This window comes from Engystomops pustulosus, chromosome 3 (assembly GCF_040894005.1).
Source record: "Engystomops pustulosus chromosome 3, aEngPut4.maternal, whole genome shotgun sequence".
Taxonomy (NCBI): Eukaryota; Metazoa; Chordata; class Amphibia; order Anura; family Leptodactylidae; genus Engystomops; species Engystomops pustulosus.
The window spans coordinates 170721253-170742569 of NC_092413.1; the positions used below are offsets into that span (position 1 = coordinate 170721253).

At 45.8% G+C, this 21317-nt stretch overlaps 1 protein-coding gene across 1 annotated transcript in view; it reads right to left on the reverse strand.

Annotated features, from left to right (window-relative positions):
• The window catches only part of ARHGEF26 (Rho guanine nucleotide exchange factor 26), a 91665-nt gene that overhangs the window by 12229 nt on the left and 58119 nt on the right, over window positions 1-21317 (reverse strand). The window contains exon 11 of the mRNA XM_072142976.1: window positions 11640-11797. Within this exon, the coding sequence (XP_071999077.1) occupies window positions 11640-11797 (158 nt within the window). The remainder of the gene's footprint in view (window positions 1-11639; window positions 11798-21317) is intronic.

A 21317-nucleotide genomic window follows, 5' to 3' on the forward strand; every position in this document is an offset into this window, starting at 1 on the left:
CTAATCGCACAATATTTCTTAAAACAATGCCACCGCCACGTGTGACCACAACCTAAGGCAGTGGTGGCGAATCTATGGCACGGGTGCCAGAGGTGGCACTCAGAGCACTCTCTGTGGGCACCCAGGACCTCAGCATAGAGTTAATAAGACAGGACACATGGCCTCCTCCTGCAGTCCCAGGTCACACAGGACATTAAGCACTATTTTAAAGCAACACATCCTTGGCTGCCTAGGACTGCAGGAGGACTGAGAAGATGTGGACAGAGCTAGTTTATAATTTGAGTTCCTGCCATGGAACCTGGATACTTCTTGTACAGGAACCGGGAGGGACACTACATTAATAATCTGAATTTCTTCAATTTCTACTGTATTGATGTCCTCAGGATGCCAATACGATGAAAGCTTTGACAAAGCAGTAAGCAATAAGTTACTGCTTAAATTGCCATGTTGGCACTTTGAAATAAATAAGTGAGTTTTTATTGTTTGGGCTCTAAAAGGTTCGCCATCACTGACCTGAGGCTTCTTCATCCCCTGAATTCATGGTAATGAGGTAATAAAATTCATGTTTCTCACACATGCGTTTTTCATGTTACAATGTGTATGGTCAATTTGAAAGTGTTTTTCTTCATTGCTGGAAGTGTAAGCAGCAGGGCTGTGGAGTCAGTGTCGTGATAAAATGGACCGACTTCACAAACATATAATACATTTTTTTTAAATTGAAATTACCTTTAAAAGTCTGCTCTATTCTCAATTCCTCAAGTATTTAGATGAGGGGTGAGCAATTTTATAGGGCCGCATCAGTAACAAGCACCCTAGATGTAACAACGACCACAGTACAGCACAAAATGTTACCCCAGAAATGATGAATATCAAAGTACAGCAATAAATATTACCCCAGCAACCAAATACTACTACACTGTATTACAACCTAATACAGACAATAATAGTGCAGACCCCAGAGCAGATATTAGACAAAAAAATAAATAAGTCCTCTCCTTTCTTGGCTCTTCTACTCCTCCCTGCACTGCAGCTTCTTCTCTCCTCCCTGCACCGCACTGCAGCTTCTTCTCTCCTCCCTGCACCGCACTGCAGCTTCTTCTCTCCTCCCTGCACCGCACTGCAGCTTCTTCTCTCCTCCCCGCACAGCAGCTTCTTCTCTCCTCCCCGCACCGCAGCTTCTTCTCTCCTCCCTGCACCGCACTGCAGCTTCTTCTCTCCTCCCTGCACTGCAGCTTCTTCTCTCCTCCCTGCACTGCAGCTTCTTCTCTCCTCCCTGCATCGCACTGCAGCTTCTTCTCTCCTCCCTGCACCGCACTGCAGCTTCTTCTCTCCTCCCTGCACTGCAGCTTCTTCTCTCCTCCCTGCACCGCACTGCAGCTTCTTCTCTCCTCCCTGCACCGCACTGCAGCTTCTTCTCTCCTCCCTGCACCGCACTGCAGCTTCTTCTCTCCTCCCTGCACCGCACTGCAGCTTCTTCTCTCCTCCCTGCACCGCACTGCAGCTTCTTCTCTCCTCCCTGCTCAGCAGCTTCTTCTCTCCTCCCCGCACCGCAGCTTCTTCTCTCCTCCCCGCACCGCAGCTTCTTCTCTCCTCCCCGCACCGCAGCTTCTTCTCTCCTCCCTGCACCGCACTGCAGCTTCTTCTCTCCTCCCTGCACCACACTGCAGCTTCTTTTCACCCCTATGTGCCCCTGTGCTCTGTGTCCCGTGCTGGTTGTATGCGGCAGCATCAGGACCTGGAGCAGAACTGTGCAAGGAGTAGAATAGGATCCGGAGCAGTACAGTACAGCTCGCAAGTATTTACCACTCCTGGGTCCTCGGGTACTCTGCTCTGGGTCCTGACCTTAACACATACAAGAGGACCCAATATCAGTCTGAACTTCTCAGCTGCACTCAATGCTACACTGGCCTCCTGCACCAATGATCTGCCATGAGTTATGTTATATTAGTTATGGAAGTGCTCATCGAACTCTGACTGTCAGATCGCAACTCATGGCTTGAGAGGCTGCATGTGGCTTGTCGGCTTCTTGTGCTCGGCTTTAGTTGAGATGAATGTGTGCTGCACTTTATGTACATAATCAGGAGTGAAGCTCCTCTGCTACAGATTAGAGCAGGGGTAGGGAACCTATGGCTCGGGAGCCATATGTGGCTCTTTTGATGGCTGCATCTGGCTCTCAGACAAATCATTGATTAATAGCGATGGGCAGTGTGTACATCTAAGACACACACGGCAATGATCACTGGATGCAGGCAGGGAGGTTACCTCTGCCTGCATCCTTTGTGTGACCAAGGTGCCATGGCCACACCATTGCTTAAAGGGGTTTTCCCATCAGGGCATTTACATTTAATTTAATTCATTTGCCATATGTAAACATTTCTTCAATTGGATGTTATTCAAAAAAATGTTCCTGTGTGAAGATAATTTCTCATAAATGTAGCCATGTTGTCCCTTAGAAACGAGATGGCTTCCTAGGATACGACCACCTCATACTCTGGCAGCAGTGGCCAGACATGCGCTATTGAGTCCTGCCTGACCACCTGGATTCACAGGACGGATGTGGGACATACAGTAATTTCCGGACATTTCATATACAAACACCCTCCAGCAGAGGTGGCCTTATGACTACATTTATGAGAAATTAACTTCACAGGTACATTTTTTTTAATAACATCTAATTGAAGAAATGTATATATATGGCAGATTAATGAAACCGAATGTGAATGCCCAGACAAGAATATCCCTTTAAGGTGACAGCTCCTGTGTCAGAGTAGAGCAACATCCATTCCTCTCTATGACCCAGGCGCCATTGCCTAAGCAACGATGGCAGCAGTGCCTGAGTCATAGAGAAGAGCACGGGAGTGATGAGAAGCCTTTGAAGGGAAAGCATGGAAAATGCACTTGTTTTAGATGCATGTGTTTCTGGGATGTGTTTAAAAACACATTAAAAAAAAACGCCATGTGTGAAAGCATCCTCATAGAGTTCTGCATATCAGACCCCCACCAATCTGATGTTGATGAGCTATAATAAGAAACTTCATCAATATCTTTAGCCTGGATACATAGAATGGGAAGGAAGGAATAAATGAAGGAGATCACATTATAAAACAGATTCTGCACTTCTCCCAGAGTGAGCGTTTACATCAATCCTAATGGTGGTGGTGTATATTTTGTAGAGAAACTCCATATGTAGCCAAATTTGAGGAAGGCCACATCCCATAGCTGACAAGGATTATATAATCATCTGTAAAAGCTGCGCTCATTGGAAAAAGAAACACACAGATGGCAGGGCTGGTTACACTATCACTCATGTAGCCCATCACCATATAGACAGGTTCACCTAATTGTAAAAAGCTGTTGTACATTTTATAGAAAGACGGTAACAGGAGAGCCTGGGATTAACCCCATATATCATTCCCAAATGTAACAGCAACAGGTGTGGACCACAGGAATCTGGAATACAAACCCGAATCCTTCAATCAGCCAAATGACAATCTGTCAGTATTGAATATTTTAGTCCAGGGAAAAGTATGATTGATGGGACATTCAGAATCCACTAATGTAAAAACCATTTACAGTCCAAACATGAGAAATATTCATTAGCAAAACCTCCCAGGAGGAATGTGTAGTCTAGAATAATAAGGAGCTCACAGACAGAACATTCCTGGCACTGTCAAGCGCGTCACCGATAAACTTCCTCCCATTGTGTGTCCATTAGTAAAGGTGAGTGTGACGACAACTCCCCAGACGAGTCTGATGCCTTCTATAAACCGCAATGAGAGGAGGATGATCACTCCATGGATCAGGCATCCAGAGCGTGTGTCACCTGGCACAGACATATCATGCAGGATGTATCATGTCGCCAACCAGCAACACCCCCAACACTTCCTCTGTCAGAGCTGGTGTAGATGAGCGCAGCTTAGTGCCAGCCATCCAGCGCCAGTGACCGTTGACTGACGTAGGTGCAATTGCTGACCCTTTACCTTTCCTTTTTTAATTCAAAAGCAACAACGTGTACATAATGGGGCACATTTACTAACCCGGTCCTGTCGCGATCCCCGATTCGGACTGTCCGAGGAGGATGAAGTCTGGCGCGATTCACAAAGATCATGCGCCCGAAATCCTGCATGTGTCGCTTCCCCGCTGAGGTCCGCCATAGTTCACATTCTTCTTTCCGATGTATGTGAGTGCATGTCTTGCGACACAATTTCACGTTATATTCCGCGTGTCCCGAATCCATCAGACCGTCCGACGGCCCGTCCCCCGATTTGTGTGGCGTGAAAGCAGGCACCGATGCGCCAAAATCCGAGCGAGTGCGACAAAAAGACCTTCAAAATGTGGTGCACATCGGATAATGCAAAACGATACAGAAAGAGTATAGAAGAATGTCTGTAAACGAAAAAGCGATATTCCCCTCTGAAGTAATGTCCGTTCTGTCCCCAAGTTGTGTCTAGTAGCTTCAGGGTGTGTTCACACATTCAGTTTTTTAGATGCAGTTTTTGAAGTCAAAATCAAGTGTGGATCATAAATGGTGAGAACAGAGGGGAGAAGTGCGGGGGCAGTCACAGGAGCGAAAGAGCCTCATTACCAGGATTTTATTGTTTTTTCAGCAAAACCACTCGGTTCAGGGATTAAGCAAGATATGTTTCTGCATCAGCGTAGGTACAGCTTTCTCAAGGTATGTTTGGTTCTTAATGCATAATAGCAATGGTAGATTTCCTTTGAAGCTGGGTATATGAACATAGAGCAGCAGTGAGCATGTATGTGTTTTGCTCCATTCTATAAGCCATCATCAGTAAACAGAGATGAAGATGTACGCTACTTTCAGGAGTCATATAATAGCAGTTTCTGTCTTGCAGCAGACATCTATCATGAACTTAACAATTTCCTCCATCCAGCTGCGTACAGGTAGCATTCCACTGTATTGTCTAACTCCTGGAGCCATTCCAAGGGTTAAAGTCCAGCTGCATTTTGTCAATTATATCTGTTCTCCAAGAGGCAGAACGCCAAAAACTCTCAGCAAATTACTGGAATCCCAAAGGAATAAAGCAGGGAAGAGAAAAATAGAGACCAAAAAATACTGTTGGCCTTGTACATGTCAGTGGAAAAAGTGCTAATAATAAATTGATCTGTAATGCAAGGATTCAGCAATACAGGTGCAACTACAAAGGCTCAGTCTGCTGCTGTGTTCCTCCAATGTGCTTTACACTGCAGCTCTGCTTGTTCTTTTACAAATGTATTTGTAAATCTGTGGCATGGTGGTAGTACAGAATGATTATATCCTTGGCTGCACTTAAAAAACAGAATGATACCAACACATAGGAGATGTCAGATTTTCACAACATTTTTATGATTTTATACCATCTACAAATTTGCCATGCCAAGACTTCAGCATATGTAGTGTTGCTGTGTGTACAGGTCGTACAGAGGGTCCATAACACAGTCTGATACCTTCATACTGCACTGTGTTAGGCTACATTCACTCTGCCATATGGGGGACATATACATGGCCGACGGCAATGGGCGCATGGTGCCGTACGGGAGCGGTACGGTGCAGCACACGTGTGGCATCGTACCGTTCCGTAGCAGGGGAAAAGATGGGACATGACCTATCTTTCCTAGTAATACGGCGCCGCGCTCCATACATCACTATGGAGAGGGGCGAGGGTGAGCAGCGCTCACCACCACCACCTCCTCTCCCGGGTGCCGACGTTTAGCCGCAGTGCTACGGTCGCAAATACGTCCCCATAGAAGGGTATGGCGCCCAGGCTCACCTTACCGCGCAATAAAGATAAAGCATGCTTTTAGAGAATTCCTTAAGGAGAGGGGATACGGCCGGGCTGTGAATGTAGCCGTATAAGTATATTCTCCCTTTGAAAGAGTACGCCATTGTGCTATTGGGCCATAATTAGTAAACCGAAAACACTAGTCCCACCCAGAAAATACTACATGTAAACTGTCCGATTACTAATATAAGAAGGTCATCTATTATATGGGTGGTTTCAGTATTGTGTGCTGCCTGATATAATCCCGGTCAATACGCTGGATGAAGCGTGGTTTGGAAACATCAGTCTGTCATCTCCAGTTTCCTCTGAGGAATTGGCTCATAAATAGTTTATGTGGGGGAAATCTTACTTTATTGTGTTGGGTGGTGTTGTGTCGCCAGGAAAGCAGACAGGCTTCCTCTGATGAAAAGTTATTTGACATTATTTATCAGATTCCAATAAGAAATTCCTTGGTATTTTCTTGGAATATGATTTTAGAGGTATTCGGATTATAGTGTGAAATAAGGGAAAGGATCATATGTAGTTTCTTGAATTAAATGTATATGTGTCTGCAGCTCGGGAAGGGTGGTATCAAAGTCCATCTGTGAAGACGCGGTCACTGCAGTATGTCGTAGGGCAGTGCATCTCTCATGGCTTCTTTGGTTAGGCCAACATGGCTACTGCCAATACAGGGGCTGCTCAGGAACTGCAGACAAACCTCTGCTTTTACCAATACCCAGTAGACTGGAATCCCCGCACATATCCAACAGACACTACACCAAGAACAGAGCCAGAAGCATAGCTCCATTCTCCATGTAGTGGTCAGGAAGTGGAAGTGAATGTTAATAAGGTGGAAACTGATCAATGTGTGGAACTATACCACTGTTTGGACACCTCAGATAGCTGGCAGCCAGATAACTAGACTTTCAAAGAATTTGGGGAAATTAATTGATCTAGTTATTCAGAGAACGCAATGTACAGCACATTAGTGTTGATGTTAGGAAAACTGAGAAATAAAAACCCCAAAAATGTAACCCAAACACTCATACTATTTTCTAATATATTTGCGTCCTATGCAATATAGTAATATGAGACATGAGCCACTTAAGAACTACTCTCTCTGTATAAAGAATGTTGTTGCTCTTCATTCTATGAGCAGACTGGTGCAAAACAATGAGATAAGTGCACAAGGTCACACAGAACTCAAAACATACATTGAAAGAAAGACCAGACTATATGAGCGCGTACTTGAAGGTTATTGCGATAAAACCTAGAAAAGCTGCTCCTGCTGATGTCTGGTAGCTGAAAAGCCACTTACCATAACAACAACATTTCTATATCGTATGCAGAAAATTTCTCCAATCATAGACAGTATACAATAACCTCTACCAGTCCTGCACAGGATGATATAAATTCAGCATGGGACAAAAATAACCCAGATTGTTACAGGACAGAGAATAATAAGAAAACAGCGCCATTCTCTGTGTAATGGCTGAAGCAAGTTACTGCAGCTGGATTCAAATGAACGGGGTACTTTATAATACCAACAAATATATATACAAGCGCTACTGTTAGTGTGTCAATACAATGGGAAATGTGCAGACTTCCACAGTGATATAAGGAGTATTCACATAGAATTAGGCAGATTTAGAGAGCATCAGGGTAACAATCCTTGCTTCAATACCATCTATACCGGCTAAAACTCAGCTTTCCTAAAAACAGATGTAGCAGAAATTGGGATCAAATTTGTTCATTCATTCATTTTTGAGATTATTCTCATAACGGTCTAAAGTTATGGTGTTATAGGGAGTTTCCTTATTAGAGATGTTTATTCCCCTTTTACACACTGAGATAGTGAGGGGAGAAGAGGAGATCTGCTCATGGCCCCTTCCTGTAAACAACTAAGAGGAAGGTCTGGGACCAAGCTCCAGTATAAAGATGTCCAATAAGACTTGTGGGGAGAGATTGATTTGTTTACTCTGTAAATGTACTTTTGGCTTGGTACACATTCCTGGAAATGGAAAATGGACATATTCAACATGTAAAGCCAAGAGTGGGAAACATTTCATAACTCTCTTCAGTTTCTATGATCTTAGCTGTCATCCATTAGAAATCCATCCAATTCTGGTAGAAAAGAATGTCATCCTGACAATGGAGAAGTAACGTGGATATTCCAGCTTTGTTACCAGCAGGCTTCCCATAAATCCAAGACAATTCATCATCCAGAAACTATTGGCATGGGCACAATCATATTATCAGGAATACATTCTGAATAACTAGTGGACATACTACTTAGTCATACCCAGCAGGATGCACACTGCACTAAATCATCATCCTTCCTGCAGGATAAAGAAGTGTATGCTCAGCAGAGGCCATATTAGCCTATGGGGAATGAATGTATCTGTAGGACATCCATCCCCAGCCTCTGCATTGTACACCATGGGGGGTTTACCCATAGAAGTAACGGTCCCGTATATGTCCAAATACGTCATGTGTGCATCAGCCAAATCAGTGGTTACTCCTTCTCCCGCTTTCAGGGGCAGTGGGTAGGTTGAATACGAGGACATACCCCGCTGTATGAGGATACATCCTAGTTCTGATTCATAAGGATACCGTATATACTCGAGTATAAGCTGACCCAAGTATAAGCCGAGGCCCCTAATTTTACCACAAAAACCTGGTAAAACCTATATTTTTTTTACTCAAGTATAAGCCGAGTTTGGGGTTTCAGCACATTTTTTGTGCTGAAAAACTAGGCTTATACTCGAGTGTTTAAATTGTTTAAATCATTTTTTGTTAACAAATTGTTTACAAATTCTTGGTAACAATCTGAGACAGTTTCTATTTTAGTGCCCACATTCTTTGCAAAAAATCTGCTTATACTCGAGTATATATGGTACTTCAGGAATCCTTCCAACATATCCTTGCAACGGAGGGTAAAAAGCATGGATCTAGTCACATCAGTCACAACCACCAATAGGATGTGTGTCTTGGTAGTAATATTAAGACACATTATACCACTTCTTTGTCAAACCTCTAACACGCTTCCTCTCAGATTTCAAACATGTGGCACCATCTTGATTGTAAGCCTTGCCTTTAGCTCAGCAGACATAGAGAGGCCAACATATCACATACGACATAGCTAAACATACTTTCAAAGTGAGATAAATTCTGGAATGTTACTTCTCCACATTTTGTGTGTTGACCGCAGGTCACTTTACATTTCCAGATCACGTATATCACCTAATAGTGATTCCAGGGAAAGCAGAGAGAAATATATCAATTATTATGTGTCCTGAAATATACTGACGCCCTTTTTGTGTTGCTGAGTGTCAAAGGAAGACTCTTTGTAAGCATTCCAGACACCCTTGTTTCCTATAGAACTGTCAAATTATAGGAAAACATAGAATCATAATTCATCATGATAAACCAGGGACACTTACTCATTGATCCAGGCACCGTCACTGTGGTAATCTTCTTATATGTGTTATCCATGGTCTTCTCACTTCTAAAATCAACTTTTAAGAATATACTAATGAATCAGAAGGGCTTTGGGGGTGTTACTACCCCTCTGTGCTCTGGCTTCACAGACCGTTCCAATGTGCTGGAGCACTTCCCCCCTTTTACTGTGTGAGATTACAGCAGGCAAAGAGGGGGGGGGGGGAGGTGCTAGGGGTGCATGGTGAGACAGTTCAACAGCCTGTGAATCTGCAGCACTGAGGGTCCCTGATAACACCACCAAAGCCCTTCTGGCAAAATAGCATAAATCTCAAAGTTGATTTTAGAAGGAAGAAGGCCATTGATAACAAATATAAGAAGATTACCACAGTCACGGTGCCTCTGGTTTATTATGCTTGATATTAATGGTAGATTAGTTTTTTAAAAAATACAGTTTTTACCTTTATGCACATTAGCGGAACCAGTTGTCTTTATTTCTATGCCTTCCATCTTTGGGGGAAGTCAATCTATAAAATGAGAAATCCTTGGGAAACAGGAAGGGAATGTGTAGAAAATGGACTCCTGTCACCATTATCTGAGTTAAGGAGCCATGGAGAACCAGGCACATCTTCATACATTGTGAACTGGTCCAGAATGTTGCTGCTCTTTAGTCTAATTCATTGGGGATAACTTACTAAGGGTGTGCGCGCACTTGTCGGACTTTCCGATGTCTTGGGTTTTGCACAGCTGTGAGGTGTATTGAACAGGGGTTTATTATCTTCGGACAATGCACTTTTGGTGAACCCCTCGGACGGGTAAGTAAATGTGCCCCATTATGTCATAAATAGAAAGAAGTCAGTAGAGGACGGTGTTAAGTTTGTTCCTCAGGTTGTTTTTTGTTAGTACCACTTTCCAAATATATGCCAAAATGGATCTGTGATTTCAATCCAAAACAAATAAATATCAAGCCCAGAATATATGCGAGACCTTCTAGCCCGAGGAATAGCTGTGGAGCGGCCGCAGCCTTCAGCTCTGTGATAAATTACAGCAAATGATCAGAGTATTATTATGAAAAATGATATCCCATTAACATCTTACAGTTGTTGTGTCTCTTTTCTAAATTGAAAATGACAAACACTGTCAGCACTGAAGGATAAAACTGTAATTGTTTCTGCCCCCTGAGCATTTCCCGTGTCATTAGATATTATTAACAGATTATCTGTAGCAAGTGTCAGGGGAGCACAAGAGACGATTCCCCTTCCCTGAATCATGAAATTCTATGAATGCAGACAGTGGTAGTAATGCATCTAATATAATCGGCACCACTTTCTTTAGGCATTTACTTTACATACAAGTTCCGGGCACCTTTCCGTGTCATTGTTGTTTGAATACAGGAAATCACATTTTTGCCGGATGTTTGTGACTTCCTGGTACTGTAGGTTTTGGTCACTGCAGATGCATGGACAATAGCACAACCGTATTTTACAGTTGTTTAGGTCGCATACTGTATACAGATTCTGATATCAGTATAAGTAACACTTGATGACTTTACCATCAACAAGAATATACTCCAACACTGAATTGGACAGAACACAAAATGCCTAATGCATCCTGAAATCTTAACAGAGCTGGAGCTGTTATGTATGGGAGGCTCTCAAAAAAAAAAAAAAAAAAGAGGCCACCTTTCTAGAGTGCTCATTCGGCCAAGTGTCCTCCCACTCAAAGAAGAGGGCTCTTGGAGGTCCGATAGAGCTTCCACAACCTCAGAGAAATGGATAATTCTCTTACTGATGTGCTTCATCTATGGCTGGGGAGTAGTAATATGGATGAGACATACTTAAGGGTTAGTGATTAACATAATTTTTGTCCTGCAAGATAGAGGGAGTGCTGTGGGCAGTGCTGCTGCTCTATCCAGTTATTTTACAAAAGGACTGTATAGGGGAAGGTGGGTGGGCGAGGCCAAGCTCTTAGGGCACTTATGTGCATCTTAAAGTATTACTTTAAAGAGAACCTTTCAAATCAGAAACCCCAAGCACTACCTCATAAACTAGTATCAAAGTATGCCCTAGGACGGGTGTTTTCATATCGTATATATGCACTGATGCATTTCTTCCAAAATGACATTTATTAATATCCTGTCTCTCTCGAGATCCCACCAAGGAGGCGGAAAACTCAACCATGCAGTTAAGAGCTACTCCAACTCCACCTGGCTGTTTAAACTTCTAACACCGCCCCCTTCCCGGATGTCACGGTCCCCCTCAGCATGATCCTCGCATAGACACAGTGTGCATGGGAGTTCAGTGCTGGTCCTGCGCATACCCTGCTTGGGATTTGGGGGGGGGGGTTCTGATGTGACAGGTTCTCTTTAAGATTGAAAATGCTCAACTATGGCATAATGGTACAATGCTAAAGAATTATAAAAATTATTAATAAAATTACCTCTTCTTCTTTGTGGTAATAATTAGCACATCATTGAACAGGAAGAAGTAGACCTGTTGTTTTGTTGTCCTCTTGGAGAAAATGCCAGTGTCCTCTACAAAGGATGTAAGTTCCCCTCTCTTCAACAACCATCGAGAAGACGAGACCAAAGGGAAAGGCTGCAGAAGGTACAACAGAAAAGGTCAATAAAAAATTATTAAAAACGGATTAACGTATTCAATATTTTTTAAGCATTTCTCGACGGTTTTATATAACTGGTATCAGCAATAAAAACTATATGTGTACTACATGCACACACATACATATATATATATATATATATATATATATATATATATATATATGAACATTTCCTAGTCTTGTGCATTTTGAATTGATCAGTGTCAAACTATATCAAAGGGTTAGCGACTACAAAGAATAAAGTAATGGGTCTCTTGGTCCTCAGCCAGACCATGGGACTAGTAGATGCATGATCAAATGTCTTAAGTCTGTGCCAAGATGCTGGAAGGCACAGTGCCAACCTTGGTAACTCCTTTCCTAAATGAAAGTAGTCGGTTTCCTGCAAAGAGACTACGAAACAGAACAGCTTGGATGGAAATAACAAGATAGCTCAGTCAATATTAACTCTGCAGCCAAAGGTCCTTGCTGAAAGTGATGTAATATCGTGATGCCAGGGCTGCCTAGTATTCATCTATTGGATATTTAGGTTTTCCATTCATAGCAGGACTAGGTTTTTGATTTATCCAACTGTACTGATCATGTAAGAAACCTACATAAATTCGCAATGTAACGTTACATTCCCCACCACTGAGCTGGAGCGACCAAATGTAGATTACCTCGTAGACTAATGCCAATAGAAGAATTAAAAATATAATGTTCACTTTATGCAAAAACAAGCAAAACATCCATACACCAAATGCATACTGAATATTGTTGTTTCAATTGAAAACTGCACTCTATATACATCTAGCAAGTTATCTAATTTTTCCTCACGCATTCATTTAATATTGAAACGTCACATTTTTTACATGGAATAAAGCTTCACCTTTAAAGGGGTTGGCCACTTAAAGGAAACTTTAACAGGGTAAGTCTAAGGCCCTAATAGGGTCACCTATATTATACTTACCCTGATATAGTTTCCTGTTCACCACTGAGGGTCCTTGGGTTACGTGACCCCTGAGTAGCAGGACTCTGGACTTCTTGTGTGACGTCTGCAAGCCCCTCCAACCACTAGTGTGGGAAAGTTATGATGGAGTGGGCATGCAAACAGTAACTTTTAGAAAATAAAAGGTAACTTGAACATCCATATTTGTTAATTGCGTTTCTATACATGAAGATTAAATCAAAATAAATGCCATTTCTAATAACTTAATCTTCATTTTCTCATAAATGATTTATAATTACTTTGATCCCCTAGGGCCTGGCAAATTGTTTTCAGTCTGGGAAAGACGTAAATAGGATTAACGTCACATTGTATGGTGCATTGGGCAATACTTTTCTCCGGTAGACGGGAAGTAAGCAAACTAAGTATTTGGAAGATTTCCCCCAGGTTATACACTGTCTGAGAAGTAATTAGGCAGAGGCACTTTTAATAATACATATAAGTAACAAAAAGGTACAGTACCATGTTAAAATCACAATACTAACTATATAAATTTAAGATCTCAGACTGACAACGTGTGTACATTACGAAAGGCATAAGCTGCATGGCAAAGTGATGCAACATTGTATTTCTCAAAGCATAAATACACACACATGGCACAGTATGTGCCAATTTCACATTATATTACTTATAAATGTCTTATTTAAAGTTGTGTGAGCTTAAGTTAAAGGGATTTTTTCCAAGTTTATAAGTAATGAGTGAAGCAGCAGTACGAGCATGCCCTCTGCCATTCAATTCACAGCGTATATGAGTACCATAGATAATCAAGCACGACTCTTGCCTATCTCCAGCCCTCCCATAGAATAGAATGGAGCAGCAGCTTGAATACTCTTCCTGCAACACCCATTAGAGACAATGTGATCCCCGTTCTCTATATTGCAAGGATAGCGATAACATGATGGTGGGGGCCACTGCTGCAGGCATGACCCCCTCCTCCCCAAGAGAGCCTCTGCTGCAGACGTGACCCCCCCCAAGAGAGCCTCTGCTGCAGACGTGACCCCCCCCAAGAGAGACTCTGCTGCAGGCGTGACACCCCCAAGAGAGACTCTGCTGCAGGCGTGACACCCCCCCCCCCCAAGAGAGACTCTGCTGCAGGCGTGACCCCCCCCCCCCAAGAGAGACTCTGCTGCAGGCGTGACCCCCCCCCCCCAAGAGAGACTCTGCTGCAGGCGTGACGCCCCCCCCCCAAGAGAGACTCTGCTGCAGGCGTGACGCCCCCCCCCCAAGAGAGACTCTGCTGCAGGCGTGACGCCCCCCAAGAGAGACTCTGCTGCAGGCGTGACGCCCCCCAAGAGAGACTCTGCTGCAGGCGTGACGCCCCCCAAGAGAGACTCTGCTGCAGGCGTGACGCCCCCCAAGAGAGACTCTGCTGCAGGCGTGACCCCCCCCAAGAGAGACTCTGCTGCAGGCGTGACCCCCCCCAAGAGAGCCTCTGCTGCAGGCGTGACCCCCCCCAAGAGAGCCTCTGCTGCAGACGTGACCCCCCCCAAGAGAGCCTCTGCTGCAGACGTGACCCCCCCCAAGAGAGACTCTGCTGCAGGCGTGACACCCCCAAGAGAGACTCTGCTGCAGGCGTGACACCCCCCCCCCCAAGAGAGACTCTGCTGCAGGCGTGACCCCCCCCCCCCCAAGAGAGACTCTGCTGCAGGCGTGACGCCCCCCAAGAGAGACTCTGCTGCAGGCGTGACGCCCCCCAAGAGAGACTCTGCTGCAGGCGTGACGCCCCCCAAGAGAGACTCTGCTGCAGGCGTGACGCCCCCCAAGAGAGACTCTGCTGCAGGCGTGACGCCCCCCAAGAGAGACTCTGCTGCAGGCGTGACCCCCCCCAAGAGAGACTCTGCTGCAGGCGTGACCCCCCCCCCCCCAAGAGAGACTCTGCTGCAGGCGTGACCCCCCCCAAGAGAGACTCTGCTGCAGGCGTGACCCCCCCAAGAGAGACTCTGCTGCAGGCGTGACCCCCCCAAGAGAGACTCTGCTGCAGGCGTGACCCCCCCAAGAGAGACTCTGCTGCAGGCGTGACCCCCCCAAGAGAGACTCTGCTGCAGGCGTGACCCCCCCAAGAGAGACTCTGCTGCAGGCGTGACCCCCCCAAGAGAGACTCTGCTGCAGGCGTGACCCCCCCAAGAGAGACTCTGCTGCAGGCGTGACCCCCCCAAGAGAGACTCTGCTGCAGGCGTGACCCCCCCAAGACAGCCTCTGCTGCAGGCGTGACCCCCCCAAGACAGCCTCTGCTGCAGACGTGACCCCCCCAAGACAGCCTCTGCTGCAGACGTGACCCCCCAAGACAGCCTCTGCTGCAGGCGTGACCCCCCCCAAGAGAGACTCTGCTGCAGGCGTGACCCCCCCCAAGAGAGCCTCTGCTGCAGGCGTGACCCCCCCCAAGAGAGCCTCTGCTGCAGACGTGACCCCCCCCAAGAGAGCCTCTGCTGCAGACGTGACCCCCCCCAAGAGAGACTCTGCTGCAGGCGTGACACCCCCAAGAGAGACTCTGCTGCAGGCGTGACACCCCCCCCCCCAAGAGAGACTCTGCTGCAGGCGTGACCCCCCCCCCCCCAAGAGAGACTCTGCTGCAGGCGTGACGCCCCCCAAGAGAGACTCTGCTGCAGGCGTGACGCCCCCCAAGAGAGACTCTGCTGCAGGCGTGACGCCCCCCAAGAGAGACTCTGCTGCAGGCGTGACGCCCCCCAAGAGAGACTCTGCTGCAGGCGTGACGCCCCCCAAGAGAGACTCTGCTGCAGGCGTGACCCCCCCCAAGAGAGACTCTGCTGCAGGCGTGACCCCCCCCCCCCCAAGAGAGACTCTGCTGCAGGCGTGACCCCCCCCAAGAGAGACTCTGCTGCAGGCGTGACCCCCCCAAGAGAGACTCTGCTGCAGGCGTGACCCCCCCAAGAGAGACTCTGCTGCAGGCGTGACCCCCCCAAGAGAGACTCTGCTGCAGGCGTGACCCCCCCAAGAGAGACTCTGCTGCAGGCGTGACCCCCCCAAGAGAGACTCTGCTGCAGGCGTGACCCCCCCAAGAGAGACTCTGCTGCAGGCGTGACCCCCCCAAGACAGCCTCTGCTGCAGGCGTGACCCCCCCAAGACAGCCTCTGCTGCAGGCGTGACCCCCCCAAGACAGCCTCTGCTGCAGACGTGACCCCCCCAAGACAGCCTCTGCTGCAGACGTGACCCCCCAAGACAGCCTCTGCTGCAGACGTGACCCCCCAAGACAGCCTCTGCTGCAGACGTGACCCCCCAAGACAGCCTCTGCTGCAGACGTGACCCCCCAAGACAGCCTCTGCTGCAGACGTGACCCCCCAAGACAGCCTCTGCTGCAGACGTGACCCCCCAAGACAGCCTCTGCTGAAGGTGTGACCCCCCCAAGACAGCCTCTGCTGAAGGCGTGACCCCCCAAGACAGCCTCTGCTGAAGGCGTGACCCCCCAAGACAGCCTCTGCTGAAGGCGTGACCCCCCAAGACAGCCTCTGCTGAAGGCGTGACCCCCCAAGACAGCCTCTGCTGAAGGCGTGACCCCCCAAGACAGCCTCTGCTGAAGGCGTGACCCCCCAAGACAGCCTCTGCTGAAGGCGTGACCCCCCAAGACAGCCTCTGCTGAAGGCGTGACCCCCCAAGACAGCCTCTGCTGAAGGCGTGACCCCCCAAGACAGCCTCTGCTGAAGGCGTGACCCCCCAAGACAGCCTCTGCTGAAGGCGTGACCCCCCAAGACAGCCTCTGCTGAAGGCGTGACCCCCCAAGACAGCCTCTGCTGAAGGCGTGACCCCCCAAGACAGCCTCTGCTGAAGGCGTGACCCCCCAAGACAGCCTCTGCTGAAGGCGTGACCCCCCAAGACAGCCTCTGCTGAAGGCGTGACCCCCCAAGACAGCCTCTGCTGAAGGCGTGACCCCCCAAGACAGCCTCTGCTGAAGGCGTGACCCCCCAAGACAGCCTCTGCTGAAGGCGTGACCCCCCAAGACAGCCTCTGCTGAAGGCGTGACCCCCCAAGACAGCCTCTGCTGAAGGCGTGACCCCCCAAGACAGCCTCTGCTGAAGGCGTGACCCCCCAAGACAGCCTCTGCTGAAGGCGTGACCCCCCAAGACAGCCTCTGCTGAAGGCGTGACCCCCCAAGACAGCCTCTGCTGCAGGCGTGACCTCCCAAGAGAGCCTCTGCTGCAGGCGTGACCCCCCCCCCCCCAAGAGAGCTTCTGCTGCAGGCGTGACCCACAAGAGAGCCTGCACCGCAGGTGTGTCCCTAAAAAAGGAGCCTACATTGCAGGTGTGCCTCCGCTCAAGTGAATGCTACAACTATACATGTGACTAACATCCCATTGCTAGTCAAACAGGTAAATGCAATAAAAAAAAAAAAGAATGAGGCAATAATATAAAAATCTAATTCTGAGTAAGTACAATCCAAAAGAGACCTTTAGTGGTTTATACAGAATGGAAAGAGAGTGATGTGTTTTCTTCAGAATAACTGGAAAACACTAACTATGTACAAATTTAGAAGTGAAAATAAATCTAGTGATTGCTATGGAAAAAGCAGATTAATGATTCCCGACACCTTTACATTCCGCTAATCCCCAAGAGCACAGAAAGATTTATATAAAGAAAGTTTACTTTAAAATATTTATACTGTGCTGGTATATTGTAAACGGAGAGAAAGCTTTATCATTCTGGAGGAGGGGGCGTCCAGGCTGCTCTACGGGCATTTATCTTATATTTTATATACGCACACTGTGATGTTACTTCACAGCTAAACACCAGACTCGACTTTAGATCATTTATATACATGAATGCAAAACTTGGTTTTTCACAAGTTTTTGTAAGATTACATTATATATACTTTACCGAGTTGCACAGCTCTCATTTAAAGGGGGGATACCAGCTCCCAAATAGCTTGCCAATTAAAACCAGCACCATGTAGGACCCTTCACAAGGTTCACAGATTTACCTTTCCCGTTTCCTCAGCGCTCTTTAAAAACTCTGTTTTTATAAGTATGTCAATTAACTTCTTGGTTGCACTGGTGGTGTAGCTGTGCACAGGTTAAAGGGGACCTACCACCACGAGTGGTAGGTGGATGTATGGGACGTGAGGATAGCCCTTTTTTGAGCTAATCCTCACGTCCCGGCTATCTTTTAGTAAACTTTAATAAGTCTGTATGTAAATTTCTTTAAGCGGCTACTGGGGCGTGGAGTAGCCGGACACAAGGCTAGAAGTCGCAGCTACTCCACGCCCCAGTAGCCTCGTTCCTCCGCCTACCATGTAATCTTCGGCGCGCAGCTACTCATAGCTGCGCGCCCTCGTCCGAGTACCCGGCGTTCTGCGCATGCCTTCGGTTGCACGGACATAGCTCTAAGGCCAGCGCTACTGCACATGTGCAGAACGCCGGGCGCTCAGATGAGGGCGCACAACTATGAGGAGCTGCGCGCTGAAGATTATACGGTAGGCAGAGGAACGAGGCCGCTTAAAAAAATTTACATACAGACTTATTAAAGTATACCAAAGTATAGCCGGGACGTGAGGATTAGCCCAAAAAAGGGCTATCCTCATGTCCCATTCATCCACCTACCACCCGTTCTACCTTTATAGGTAGAATCGTGGTGGTAGGTCCCCTTTAACCTCTTTCTACATTACCCTACATCTCTAAGAAATGAGACTTTACACCTTTATTGACATTTTGTTATAGAAGTCAGGCAGCACATACACACATCTGGGGTGCTCTGTCGTGATTTAGGAGATGGTAGACAAGATCTATAAAGCCTGAATGTTAAGAACCAGCATTTTTAAAACAAATAAATGGTCACTTACTCAACAAGAAATTTTGTAGTAAAAAGTCTCAGTTTTCTCAGAAATAAAAGGGAAAATTGCATATCAGAATACCCCAGCAATGTGTGAGGAGGTCTATCTATTAGGCTATGGCCAGAACATGGACGCCATCTTGAAAGACCTCATGTTGGAACAAGGGCAAGTTTTACCAATGTCGTCATGTGACATATCAAAGAAAAGCAGTATAGTCTCTGAAACCGATTGATGCAATCAGATTTGCAATATCCTTCATGGTACAAAAGTGATCAATACAGAGATTCTCTATAGATCCAATCAGAATAATTTGATCCAGAGCCTTAAAGGGGTTGTCCGAGAGTTCAGAAACAAAACTATAGGTGGCCAGGAGCGGGCTGCTTAAAACAATAAAGATGTACTTACCTTCCGGTACCCTCCGGTATTCAGCGCTGCTGTCGCTCCGGTTCCGGCGCCATGTAAACAAACATGGCCGCCGGAGAAGCGCTGCAATATGGTGGTTTTCAAGATAAGGGCCATGTTCTGGACATAAGGGTATTTAGAAAAGTAATTTATTTTTTTTTAACTCACTCTGGCGTTTATCATTTTTCCTACTTCTGTACTAATCTGCTCTTCAAACGGGAACTGCTTGCTAGCAAGATGGAAATCTGATGAGTTACAGTGTAACTCTATATACAAAGAAAAGAGGATTATCTCAGCAGCTCCAGTAGATCTCCATCCACCAGCTCTCAGACCATAGCAGATTAGACAGAGCCAGCAGAGAGGAGAGCTGCTGGAAAAATACACAAATAAGGACCAGAAATCATATTATTCCTCATTTACATAGACTAGACTTCCTCAAAGTTCTTTGAAAGTTGAGGTAGGATTTAATAATATACATAATAAAACAGTTAAGGGTGAACAGAGCTTAAAACACAAGAGCACGTTAACATCTGTCAGTCACAACAAATACCAGCCTATGATGGACAGAACAGTATTACAATGTAACGTACACAAAGTAATAAAACAAACCCTTCATTAATAAGATTTCAGTGGTACTAATATAGCAACACTCTACTGGATCATTTTGCCACCCGACATACAGTTCTATGGGGCAGAGGAATCTCGTGCCTCATCGCCTATAGGAAGATACAAATGGTTTGTTCATAAATGCATTGCAGACATAAGTAATAACTGTGTTTATATAAAGTCTAAACCGGTTTCCCAGGTGCACTAGCTGCTACACTAGATAAAGGTCATGCATCATAGTTAAGAAATAACTTGTCTGTGAATCACTATTCTATAAAGTTAAGTGCATATCAGGTTGTATAATTTGGTGAAATACTAGTGAAGAATATTGGGGCTCATTTACTAAGGGTCCGCGGAGCGCATTTTCATCGGGTTTCCCGATGATTTCCGTTTTGTGACGCATTTAACAGGGGATTTTGCCGCATCGCGCCGGCTTGCATGCGACCCAAATCGGGGTGCGTGCCGTCAGACAACCCGACGAATTCGGACTAAGCGCGGGATTTAACATTTCGGATTGTGTCACAAGACACACACTTACAAGCAACGGGAAAAAGAAGGTGAACTCCGGCGGACCTCGGCGGGGAAGCGTCGGATGCAGGAACTCGGGTTCACGAGCTTCGTGAATCGCGCCAGACATTGCTTTATTTTGTTTGTTGTATTTTAGTCCTTTTGTTTATAATTCATTGATAGAGATAAATCATTTATATGATTCCACGGCTTGTGTGCTAGAATGCCTGCACTGAATATTAAAATTAAACATGCAAGGATATTGCTAGAAATGGTGGATAACTACCTATCACTTACCTGTGGATAGATGCATCCACAGGTAAGTGGAACGTCGCTCGTTCCTCAGTGAATAACCACACTCTCACTGGTTGTATTACAAAAGACAGTGTCCTTGTAACAATAATTCTCAGTGAAGAAGCCGCGGCTGGCAGCTACACCGCGCTTTGTTTTGGAGGCACTGCTTGGGTAGGGATAGTCTAGTGGCCAGACCAAAACATTCTCGAAAATCAGCAAGTTTCTTCCTCATTTATTTAATTTTTCATGAGATCAGAACTCATCTCTCACGAGTTCTCTCTGCCAAAAGCAGAAAATTCTCAAAACATTACTAGGACATAGTATGACACCAGCTTTATTACAATGTAAAGGGAATGTTCCAGCATTAAAATCAACAGCATAGGGGATAATAATCTGGTCATTAGGGTGGTCTGCCAAGAATCCCACGATCAATAGAATGGACCCTCTTAGTTGATGAGAACGTCGGTCCCATTCTCACGAATTGAATGAAGCAGCAGGTCGAGCATGTGCTGCTCCATTCAACACTACAGGATTGACAACTGGAGTGCCAGAGATAACTAAAGTCTGTGTTTAGCAATTTCTGGCACTTCTATAGTAGTAAACACAACAGCAAGACACATGCTCGTTCTGCCGTTTCATTCAACTGATGAGAATAGAACCCCTGTTATACTATGTTAAGGGGATAATAGTTGTTACAACTCCTATAAGAATTGGTATGCAATATTTAAACCACAAACTACAGCCTATAGGACTGAATGATATAATAACATTTATCTTGTTATTCAGTACCAGATATTAATATTAGTATTTCTATTTAAAAGTCAGCTATTTTAATCCCTGGAATTTGTCAATCCCTGCCTAACTGGAGCTGGGTGGAAAAACACATACACTTTACATACCTATAATTACTATAGATAATATTTCACAT